A 12,707-nucleotide genomic window follows, 5' to 3' on the forward strand; every position below is an offset into this window, starting at 1 on the left:
ACACACACACACACACACACACACACACACACACACACACACATACACACACACACACACACACACACACACACACACACACACCCCCACACACACACACACACACAAACACACATAAACACACACACAAACATGAGAAAGAGAAAGAGAAAGAGAAAGAACAAGAGAAAAAACACATGACGGCTCAGACATGCACACAAGCACACACACACACACACACACACACACACACACACACACACACACACACACACACACACACACACACACACACACACAAATCCATGCACAGACACACACAATCACAGACACGCATGCATATTTCTCCTTGTTTAATGTGAGTTGCCTGCTCTCTGGAACCACAGACCCAATTCTTGGCTCTCCTTGGGGGATTCTGCTGTCACATCTGCTGCTAGGAAGCAACAGCCGCGACATTTGTCAACTTGCATAAGATGACGTAATGCCGTGTTTACTCCGTAGTGGGTGTTGCAAATCTGCTCTCCATATAAAGATATATTTCTGCTCTGACTATAATATATCTCTGTTTTGGCTAAATAATGTGCTGAAAAAGATATGCTGTATATTCATTGCTTTATATCTGCAATGTAAACCCATAGAAGAAAATGTCATTGAGAAGATGGGTGTTAAAATGGAAGGTGATCTCATTTCCTAGAATTTGTGTACATAATCAGATTTCCCGGCATAATCATGTCAAATACGAGTTTCAATAGTTTGATCTGATAATTAAAATACCAAAGCTGATGGTTGGTCTAAAGTTTAATTTCACGATAATCCTAGAATGTGAATGAATGAGAGTGGATCTAAGAATGATCTGATAGGAGATTCACACTGCATATCAGTGTTCAAAGATGTGGGGGGTGGTGTCATTGGTCAACTCATGCTAATGAGAAGGACAGAAGAGGTCTAAATGCCAAAGGTGTCTGGAGGACAGACAACTTAGTTGTGGAATATAATCAGAGGATGATGTCATGTGTTTCTCAAAAGAGTGGAGTGGGAAGTGCACCGAACCGAATAACCCGTATTTTATTTTACACAGCGCAACAGTGTCACCTAGTGGTGATCCAAGACGGCGGCCGGTTACGTAAGTCTTCTGAATCATTACATCATCTCTCCTCATCAAAGAGGAATTTTCAAAAAAAAAAATCTCTTTACATAGCAAACCGTATCCAATTCAACTCCTTATTTCATATTTTTACTATTGCTATTAGAGCAATTTTTTTCAACAATTGCCAAAGGGGAAACACATGATTATAAATCGAACCATGTCAGCTATTGGATGATTACAAATGCAAATGTATATCTTTAAATACTTTTGTGTTTGGTAAACGAGGTGTCCTGCAAATACTGCAAAGGGTTGATGGGTACGGAGAAAGAAACACACGCACACACACACACACACACACACACACACACACACACACACACACACACACACACACACACACACACACACACACACACACACACACACACACACACACACACACACACACACACACACACACACACACAACCTCACAGACAAAGACCAGGGCAAGCCTGTGAACGAAGTGAGAGTGAAAGAGTGATGGTGAGTACAAAGGTGAAGAGGTAGAATGACTTTCTATATAGGTCATCTTAAGGGCACAGAATAACTATAACATTCTCTCCATTATACGCTGGTTTACATTGCTGTTGATAGGATTCACCTTTCCTGGCCAATATGCATAATATACCTATTAAAAGACCCAAACTTCCTGTCACACTATATACCTGTACCTGGTCCTTTGATCGACTTAGAAAGAATAACCTATTACATCGTATACCTAGGACAATGTTCACTGTCTTGCCTCAAGGTTATTACACCAAGTGTTCTGAGTAACCACGGTAACACCCACTTCGTCAAAGGTGTAAATAAGTGGATTCGATCCCGTGCAGTAGAGCTACTATGGTGTACCTTATACGCTGTCAAAAATAACGAGACACGTGTTAAGTGTAACGTACTGGTGGAATAGTGCTTGAATAGCACTAGTGTCGTTCTCTGGATATGGTAATGGTGATTGATGTAAGCATGGCTGATTAGCTATAACACTATAGACCAAATTGCATTGCAGTGTAACAAGTGGTCATTCGTGATCAACTCCTCATCTATCTAGATAAATAGGACACGTTTGATGTAAAGTCAATGTTTGACATATACTGACCATAAAAGGCCAAGCCTTGTGAATTATTAAGCAAGTTAAGTGTCTATAAATGCATTTTAGACAGCTGTGCTGTCCTCATATGTCCAGACAGAGCTTTGCGGGGGTTTGGATCAGTCTGTGAAAGAGACAGGAGGGGGGCGTGGCTCTTGGGACCCAACGAGGAGATGAGTAGATTAGTGGCAGGTGTTTTTAATTGAGTAATCATCAGCGGTCTTCAGGAGACCTGATGGAGAGACGGGTATGTGGGGCAGTGTTGGGTCTGTGAGGACACTGACCACACCAACAGCAATTTTTTTTTTTTTTTGAAAGAGTCAGCTGTCAACGCAGGGACTGAGTCAGCTGTCAACCCAGAAAAGGTTAAAATGGTATTTGAGAAGTGTATAAAAGGGTAAATAAACCAAGGTTTTAGCAGGAGAACTTCGAATTACGACAGCCGTGGTTTTAGAAAGAAACTGGTAGTTTGGATTCTATAGGACCAAGTGAGAGGGGTGTACAGCCAATAGGAAACTCCCGCTCTGGGCAAGCATTTTAGATGGAAGTAATAGACTGCTTGTACTTTATCGGGATATACCCCTGTTGAACAACTTTATACATTTTAGTCCAGAATAACACCGAAAGGTCAACTATTCTTCTTTTAAGTGATTTTGGGGTAAATTGACCCCGACAATTCCGTTAGAGGTCATTAGAGGAACAACCCAAAATAACTTATTTTATTATTATTAAACTGAACATATCTAACTGCCAATCACAAATCTGTGTCAGTTTCTCCTTTCGCTAGCATATTATTTAAACTGCACTTAACAAAACTGAGGGCTACAATTATATTAATTAATTATATAGATTTGTAAGGTATAGCCTTACAAGTCAAAAGTCTCACTTGTGAGAGCAGAGAGTTGAACCATCAGGTATAATCCACCCCCCTCGCTTCCCCTGCCTACCGTTGTTGGACACACTCAGAGACTCAGAGCCACTCTTCCTCCTCCGGAGGGACATGAGCCGGGCCTGGGAGATCTCCCGCACCATGGAGGAGATGTGGTCCTTGTTGGGGTCGCTGGAGTGGCCTGGCGGGGTCACCTTGGAGTCCCCACCTCCGCTGGATTTACCCTGCAGAAGAGAGAGAGAGAGAGAGCTTTTAAATAGAGATATAAGCAGTGGAAATATAAATATACACATATATATATATATATATTGAAGAGGTTAAACCAAACCATGGCAATTCAAAATGGAGAGACAGCACCCCCGTCTGGTGAAGGAATGGCTATTGCAATTCATCTTATGTTCCTTTGGGTGCTTTTTGCAACAGAAACTACAACTGTTTATTCCATAAGTTCTCTACAATGGAGAAAACTGCAGCTAGCTGGCACATATATACCTATATATATATATATTTATTTATTTATTATATATAACTCTAACGCTAACCCTAACAATACAGATACAGCTCTCTCAAGACTGACGGCGAAAGAGCAAGCAGAAAGAAAGAAAGAAAGAAAAAAAGAAAGAAAGGAAGAAAGAATGAAAGCATAGATAGACAGACAGACAGACAGACAGACAGACAGACAGACAGACAGACAGACAGACAGACAGACAGACAGACAGACAGACAGACAGACAGACAGACAGACAGATAGATAGATAGAAAGAAGAATCATTGTAGGGCCTTACGTTCCCATTTTGCTTTGAGAATCTGTAAATTGGAGGTAAGGAGTACGATTTTGATCTGCAAACAAAGCACATACATTTTTTTATTTGTATTTCCCTATAGCTGACACAGTAGAAGGGTCATAAGTAGCATATAGCAGGGGTCTCAAGTTCTCAAACCTTTTTTAGGACACGACCCCCCAAAAAATTTATATCAGAACTGGCATTAGTCCAGTCGAATGGCAATTGCTCCACCACCTGTTCTAACCCACACATGTCCTTCTACTCTGTCCTTTTACCACCTCACTATTCACAACAAACTCTGAAGCATCTACACAAGGTGTAAGGCCTACCCGTTGACTCGCCTGGTGCCTCTGGGTTTGCTGAAAATGAGGTCACTGTAGGGCAATTTCTTAAACTTCTCTCTCCCAGCAGCCACGTAGAACTGACCGCTCTCCAGCTGGGAACACTCAGTCACCAGTTGGCCTTCAAACGTGTACAGACTTTTTCCACACACAACCACATGTCAATCACACAAACACAAGCATTCCCATGTGTACAAAAGAGAGAACACACATGATGCGGAATGTCAGCCAAATTAGGACATTTTTGGGGAGAAAAAATAGCTAGCTAACTAGAAGGAACTAGAGCTAGATAGAAGGTGCTAGGTAGCTAGCAAACCAACACTAGCTAAACTAACTATAAGGAGCCAAGCTATCCCATAACGAGCTAGGCTAGTTAAAAAGAGCGAGCTTGCAAGAAGGAGCTAGCTGATGAGAAGTAGATTGCTGATGAGAAGGAGTTAGCTGATACGAAGGAGCTAACTGATGAGAAGGAGTTAGCTGATAAGAAGGAGCTAACTGATGAGAAGGAGCTAGCTGATGAGAAAGAGCTAGCTGATGAGAAGGCGCTAGATGATGAGAAGGAGCTAGCTGATGAGAAGGAGCTTGCTGATGAGAAGGAGCTAGCTCGCTGCACAGACATAACTCTCAAGGAGGAGTTGGGATGGATACCTGCGTACACCCCCCAGGACTCTAAGGCCTAACTTCTCAGTGATCATCTCCATTATTTTTTCCAGCGGGGATTGCATCCTCTGTTGAATCAACAGCCGTATCACCGGGTTCAGCAAGTCTCCATTGGCTACAACGCTAGAGAGGACAGAAAACAGCAGAACAGGACATTTGAGTAGCACTGAACACCTGGGGCCGTATTCACAAAGGATTTTAGGGCTAAAAGTAGGTCCTAACTGGCGAATTTAGGAGTAACTCCTAAAAATAATGGGCGTGTCACTCTTAAATTTAGGACTCCTAACTTTTTTCACTAAGAGCAATTCACAAAGTATTTTAGGCCTAAAAGTAGTACCTAAGTCTAGGAGAGCTTAAAAGTCCTCAAGAGGACTCCTAACTCAGTAAGACCTATTCACAAAGAATCGTAAATGCCTGCGAGACGAAATGTTAGGGTATTAAACTTGTTGTGGATTTAATCGCAATGCAATAACATCCCCGACTAACAGGAATAATCTGATTAGTCCCGAAATAAAATGTTTGGCCATACTACGTTATTTAGCAACAGGTGCAATGCAACTTTGCAATGCCGACGATTTAAAAATATCGCAACCATCAGTCAGCCGTGCCATAAACTTTCCTTTGGACATTCAACAATTACACAGGATCAAAGCCAACTTCATGGCAATTGCAGGTATGCCCGGTGTGGTCGGTGCTATTCACGGGACGCACATAAAAATAATTGCGCCATCAAAAGACGAGGACGTGTTCGTCAATAGGAAGAAAGTGCATTCCATCAACACGCAGGTTGTTTTTGATGCAAATTTTAACATAGCCTACTGGATGTTGTTGCAAAGTGGCCTGGATCTTCAGCTACCCATGATTCGCGCATTTTAATGGAGAGCGGTCTGAGGCAGCTTTTTGAGATGTACCAGTTGGGTGTCACTTGCTGGGAGACAGTGACTATCCATGCAAGACGTGGCTCTAGACACCCTACCTCAATCCACAACCGGGAGCACAGTTAAAGTATAACATGTAAGTGATTACGCATATTACGCTTAGTCCTACGTGTAAAACACATCGTATTGGCTCTTTGACGCCTTTTATTTGTTGAATCCATATTTATTATTGTTTACTGATTTCTTCCATATATGCTAGAGCACACAAACATACACGAAATGTTGTGGAGAGAGGAATTGGGCAGATGAAACGTCGGTTCATGTCCTCCACGGCGAAATACGCCTCACCCCAGAGAGGGCAAGCACAGTCATTACTGTATGTGCCATTCTACACAACCTCTGCAAGCGGAGGAACATTCCACAGCCAGACGATGATGATGATGATGATGATGATGATGATGATGATGATGATGATGATGATGATGGCGATCAACATGACAATGAATTTGGCCGGCATTTAGGGATCACTTTGAAAACACATTTTAGGTAAACACCTTGGCACAAATCAGTCAACACTTGTGTAGTTCATAACATTTATTTTCTTTTAAATTTTACGTATTTTTATTGTTTGCTTTCTCTCTCTCTTGAACGTGCAGGCTACAACGTCATTATTGTGGTCTGCACAAAATTGTCATCATGCGTGTATTCTGCTAACTGCACTATAACTACTTAATAGGAATTCATTTCTAGCCTAGGCTATTTCCTTGTTTTTCGGTGATTCAGTGGGCTCGTCTGAACAACCAATCACCGAACTGACTGCTTCTAAACTCGTGCACGAGAATTGACGTAATCCGCAACGGCGCGTCACTCTTAGTTCACTCTTTGTGATTTATCCTTAGTAAGAGTAGGTCTCAGCGGCTTTGTGAATAACTTTTAAGAAAAAACTCCTACGTAAAATGTTTTAGCGCGAGTTAGGAGCACTCCTAGCGGTAAGATAAAATGCTTTGTGAATACGGCCCTAGATGTATGCCTTTAAGTTTCCTTTGTGTGGGTTTCCACTTACAATATCGGGCATGGGTCCCTGATGGGTTTGAGAAATCTTGCGGAAACCATGAGTCGCCTCTGCGGAATAAACTTTGCCTATGACGAAAGAAACACGTTAAATGCAATCAAACTTACAAGCAATCAAACAGAACTGAAGAACACAACATAACCTGGTAAATAGAAGAGCCTGTTTTGAACCAACTCTTATTTTAGTGGATCAGTAAAATACCAAAATGATGAAACTAATATATATTTTTTAATAATAGTAATAAACTCATGCAGGCCTAAACATTGATCGGGAGCTTGCTGCTGTTGCATTAACAATTTAATTTACTAAAGGGAACACATTGAGGGTTCGATTGACTCAGTGACTCATTTTTATTCAAGCTTTTCATTGCAATGTGTTTACTTGTTTTCAGATAGCCATCATGCATGACCAAGCTCCTCAAAGTTGAATACTTAGCCTTCTAAGAGCTGGTTTCAACAGAATAAGCACAGACTGCAATTGACTTGTTGAAATTAAAATGAATCTGTCACGCTAGTTCAAATTCATATTTATATAATAGCCGTCCACTCACTGTGTTTCAACAGGGTTATAATCAGCTGGGAACAAATCGAATGACTACATTAAAGAGCATTTAACGCAAAAGCACTGAGGACGAAAAAACCTTCAACCATTCATTAAGCATCGTATTGAAACGCACTATGGCAACACGTTGTACATTTTGTGAGATCAAAGACTCTGCTTGTTTTATATCTCCCTATAGAGAAACCATAAAGAGCTATTGTGCGCATTTTGACAAGCTCAGTCCCCTCTTCATCTCAGATAATGAAGCAGAGAAGGGGCCCCTCCTTAATCCTGTGGGGGGGGGGGGTGGGTGGGCAGAATGAGTACCGCTAATTCAGTCCCGCAGCACCTGGCAACCCACTGTGGCGCTAATATCGGGATCCTGTGAGAGGACTATAGGAAGCAGTGTGGGTGTTTGACAATTGGGGTATTCCCAACATGGCAACGTGGTGGACTCTTGCAAAAACATATGCAAAATAAATCGAATCTGTGTCTGTTTATCTCGACTTAGATCAAATTGATGTGGACATTGTACGTTTTGCTCTCTATCCATGACTGCATGGGACTTTATAACTGTATGGTTGTAATATGATATTCAAATTACTTGAGGGAGATAAGACAAATGCAGCTAATAATGCCAGGTTTGTACTACACATCCGTTATGTTTTGTATTTAACATTTTTTTGAACTAGAAATATATTATTTAGAGCAGATAGAGATGTGACAGACACATCAAGGCATCAAGGGTTGTCAGGTTTAGCGCAGTAAAAAAGGGTCAATGGGATTCAAAATGCTTCTAGGTTCAAAACGGCATGAATTGGATTTTTCTGTCCCATTCTTTGCTCCATGTCAAGGTAACCATTCAATTTTTTTTCGATTTGATTTTTCTATTTTCTTTCTTGCACATAAATTCCTTTTCTTTTGAGTCATGTTCATGAAACAAGCACAAATGCCTCTAATGTGAATCAGAAAAGAAAAAGATGACACATAAATGAATTCTGTGACTGTAATCTGTGTACAACCAAGAGACCCCTTTTCAAATAAAAAAAAGAAAAAATCCCAATTAGGAGGTAAAAAGATTGAATACAACCCCAAATACCAATTGGAACACTAGAATGGCACTGCAACAAGCCAAAGAAAAACAAGACAAAAACAATTGGATTAAAAAGAAAATGATGATGTTTTCTCCATGTAGCTAGAAGTATTGTGACATGCTTTAAGACAGAACCTCTTCAGGCAAGGACAAGCTGGGGAGAGGGATGGAGGCAGGGCCACTTGATTTTCCAGATTGGCTCTTTAGATGCTTGCCCACTAATGAGCATTACAGTAACCACCACATCACAAGGCTGGGATGTACACCCGCATATAGAACTAAGAATAAAAAACTGTGGCACTGTCACACCAAAATTGGAACGGGGGCGAAAATTGTACCGCCTACGTAATCCGTGCTCGAAAATTCTAAACCTGCCTGGCAACGGACGATTGCGTCGAACTTTGCCTGGCAACGGATGATCGCTTCGAACGATGACGTTCCTCTCTGATGAGCTTTTCATTTTGAAAAGTAGTAAATTATTGCATCATTGATATTCAAACCAAATAAATCAATGGCATGTACTTCCTTTACCTACATCTGACATCTGAAAGTGTATATCTTACATTTGAAATGGTTATTATAGGACCAAAGAAGAACTGAACATAGTTGTAATCTAATTAGGTAGAGTCAATGTTTTTATAACTGCAAAAATATTGTTTTAAAGGAATTCAGAAGCCTAAACAAGGGTGTTAGTGGCAGAGGGTTTTGTTATGGTAAAACAATACACAGACATAAGCTGACTCTTTAAAAATACTAAAATAATAATGCTTGATAAGGTAACTTGGATATCTGAGCTCCAGTTTCTTATGGCTGGGATAGTGTCTGGTTGACTGTATCATTCAAAAAGGACAGGGTAAGGGGGATGTATGATCTGCAACATTAATAATTCAGGGTCACGGAGATGGCAACTAAATGATTCTTAAAGGAAGCCACTAGAATGGGGAAGGCTAAACGTTACACCTTGCTGTGCTAAGCTTACATAAAGCATGACACCCTTCTGTGAGAGAACACAGGATTGCTGATATTGTTCAGGTTTTGGTTGACGTAACCAAAGTCTATGAAGCTCTATTGTATCCTTGTCAGTAGTTATATTGGAAAAAAGCTATTTCATAATATCAATGTTAGTAAAAGTCCTGAAAGGTTATAAAGGGACGAAACTAAATCTAATTAATTCATGGTATCTTGTTTTGACCAGAAAAGCACAAATCAAAGCAAAAGCAAAACGACATGGAAGGAAAAACAGACATGACACATAGCATGACATTGCAAACAAATCTACGCATAGAAAAACGTGTGCAGACAAATCTACAAATAGAACAACATTGCAAACCAAAAATTGCAAAAAGAGAGTCATCTAGTGTTTTGAGTGCTTGTTTTACAGTTATTCAAATGATTTTGGCATAATACAGTTGGCCTGTGACCAGCTTCACTAGTTCAGATGAGAGAAAATCATAGATTAGACCCTGATTAGAGGTTAAAGTAAATTAACAACGTAAGATATTTGGATTGCCTCAAAACCTCCAATTGTTTGCCTACTACAAATATGTGAGGTTCACTGGTAGGTCTATTGGTTTTGTAGAAGAACATGCTGACTGTTTTAGACACATTGAGTTGGAGGAAGCTCTCTTTCAGCCATGAGGTGACCTGAGCCATTGAACTGGTGAGCTTATCAACAGCAGCTGCTTTGGTTTCAAACTGTCATCTACAACAACAAAAAAATGGCGTCATCTGCATACACTAGGGTTTCAACTTCAGGACAAACAGATCGTAAGGCTGTTTATTTATAGACTGAATAGGAGCGTACCAAGAATATATCCTTGCGGAACACCAGCAGGCAACTGCAGAAAGTGGACATGTCCAACTTACTATTATGTTTCATTAACATTGAATTATTGGCATGGCAGATTGAGACATATTGACATGTTGTAGTCTGACTGAACATGTCTCCTCATGGTTAGCTTACCGACATGGGCAGATTCTGGGACATCTGCATCTTCTTCTTCTTGGTGCCGATGTGTGTGTAGCTGTGGGAAAGACGCACAGACATCAATGTTAATGTAGTATTTCACTTGTTGCGCTCTCTCTCTCTCTCTCTCTCTCTCTCTCTCTCTCTCTCTCTCTCTCTCTCTCCCCCTCCCTCCCTCTCTCTCTCTCTCTCTCTCTCCCCCTCCCCCTCCCTCCCCCTCCCTCTCTCTCTCTCTCTCTCCCCCTCTCTCTCCCTCTCTCTCTCTCTCTCTCTCTCTCTCTCTCTCTCTCTCTCTCTCTCTCTCTCTCTCTCTCTCTCTCTCTCTCTCTCTCTCTCTCTATCTCTCTCCCCCTCTCTCTCCCCCCCCCCCCCCCCCCCCCTTTGGGCAATGCTAGCTAATGTAGCGAATAGTGGAGTACAAAGAGGTTCATTTATATTCTAGTCCAATTTGTGAGTGCTCAGAAGTGCATATCTTCCAGCTTGAGTATACTGAGAATACAAAAGCAAAATAAAAGTTGTATTTTCTTTAATTATGCAGTCTGTGAACCTGGACCATTGCTTTCCTCCACTTTGTCCAAGTAATCATCTTTTCGAAACACAATTAGATGTGTCTGTGCGCTTATGGAACTAAACACATATTTACCTATCCACAACCTAACAACCTATTCACTTCATTAATTCATTGTGGAGTTAATTAAGGGTTTTACACATCAGGTAAAGCCCCACTTTGTTTCTATGAATAGCAAAAAGGGTTTCTGGCAAATAGCCTTATCAGCATCAGTGCTGCACTAATCCTTATCTGTAAATGGGTTTGGGCTTTGATCCCCCGCCCCCCAGTACACTGCTCAGAGCACTCGTATGCGTGTCAGCAAAGCAGCATAGGCCTTAACTGTTGTGTCCCCCTGGCTTTAGAGACAATGTGACTGTGGGCTTTTAACCACTATGGCCTAATTTCCAAATACGCAGTTGCAGTCTACAGCGAGATACACCGCACAAAAGTGCAGAACATCCATGTTCTGCAGTGGAAAATAAGTGCTTCATGAAGCAACAGCTCAACATGATATCTGTTTGACAATATGATACTTTTACGCACATAGCAAAATAAATAAATCTTACTCCAGTTTCTTGAACTTTTCCTTCCCGGCGGCCACATACTGTTCCCCGCTCTGCAGGTGGTCCAGACTCTCCACCTTGTGCCCCCCTCTCGGGGTGTAGATGTTTCTCACGGCGCCGAACGGAGCCTGCACCCCGCCCGTCACCTCCCGCAGCAGCGTCTCAAAGTTGCCCACTCGCTTCTCGTTGATCACTATGCGCCGCGCGTCGTAGTAAGGGTCGCCGTTCCTGTACATGAAAATGTTCTTCACGACGGGCTGGGAGAGGAAGTTGGGCTTGTTGTCGGAATTCATGTCTGCGCACAACGCTGCATGCAACAGGTAAAACAGAGAGAGGAACAATTCCAAGTGCGCTCCTTTCGAGGTCGGAGATTCTGAACGAGGATTCCTGCACCGTGACAATGCTCTATCCATCATAATAATAATGCAACTCCTCCATTTTGGCCGAAGGTTGGAGTATAACGAGAGAAAAAACGAATCTAAAACAAAATAACGGTTCCAACGAATGGGGAGGGAGGGAATAAACACGGCGTCAAAAACGTCTTTCTACTCCATCCAGGCACGAATAAGTTGACGTATTGGAAGTAAGCCTATCAACCTAGAACTACAATGACACTTTTTTGGGTGTCACATGCAGGGTGAAGTTGGGTTAAATGAGGCGCGTGACAAGTGCGCCTCGGCTGCAGCCTTAGCAGGTGACAGTACTGGGAGCTGTGCGTCTCTATAGCGCCAACCAGGGCAGGGGGACGCTGGGACTTCATGTGTTGGGGTGTATCTATGGAAACGCACCGTAATCCCCACAGAAATGTGCATGTCCTTCACCATTGAAACACGCATAAATATATCTAACAGGCCGTTTTGGGCCAACAATCACACAATTGAGACGATAATGACATCCTTAGTGACTTTAACAAATGCATGCATTATGAATTAGGAAGATGGCAATGCAAAAGGGAACGAATTGACTTCAATGGTTGCAGAAACGTGCGTGATGCACGAAAGCGACATGGCGGTTAATTAGGCGCCCCGGGACCAATTCGAGGTCGGGGTGTGCGGGTGTTCTCCACAATCTAAGGTATGGGAACAAATAACATGTTTGTTTTGTGGACCTAAAATGTGTTGCGTAACAACAAGGCATCCTGCTGATAATTTGCTCATTACCAACTGAGCTATTTC

General features: G+C 41.8%; 1 protein-coding gene across 1 annotated transcript in view; it reads right to left on the minus strand.

Annotated features, from left to right (window-relative positions):
• The window catches only part of LOC132467834 (doublecortin domain-containing protein 2-like), a 25,595-nt gene extending 13,354 nt beyond the window's left edge, over positions 1-12,241 (minus strand). The window contains exons 1-7 of the mRNA XM_060065399.1: positions 11,536-12,241; positions 10,417-10,477; positions 6,812-6,888; positions 4,859-4,993; positions 4,199-4,348; positions 3,870-3,924; positions 3,143-3,308 (exon numbers count right to left, since the gene is read on the minus strand). Of these exons, the coding sequence (XP_059921382.1) occupies positions 3,143-3,308; positions 3,870-3,924; positions 4,199-4,348; positions 4,859-4,993; positions 6,812-6,888; positions 10,417-10,477; positions 11,536-11,948 (1,057 nt within the window). The 5' untranslated portion in view covers positions 11,949-12,241. The remainder of the gene's footprint in view (positions 1-3,142; positions 3,309-3,869; positions 3,925-4,198; positions 4,349-4,858; positions 4,994-6,811; positions 6,889-10,416; positions 10,478-11,535) is intronic.
• Between the last annotated feature and the right edge of the window lie 466 nt (positions 12,242-12,707).

The sequence above is a fragment of the Gadus macrocephalus genome, chromosome 11 (assembly GCF_031168955.1).
Source record: "Gadus macrocephalus chromosome 11, ASM3116895v1".
NCBI lineage: Eukaryota > Metazoa > Chordata > Actinopteri > Gadiformes > Gadidae > Gadus > Gadus macrocephalus.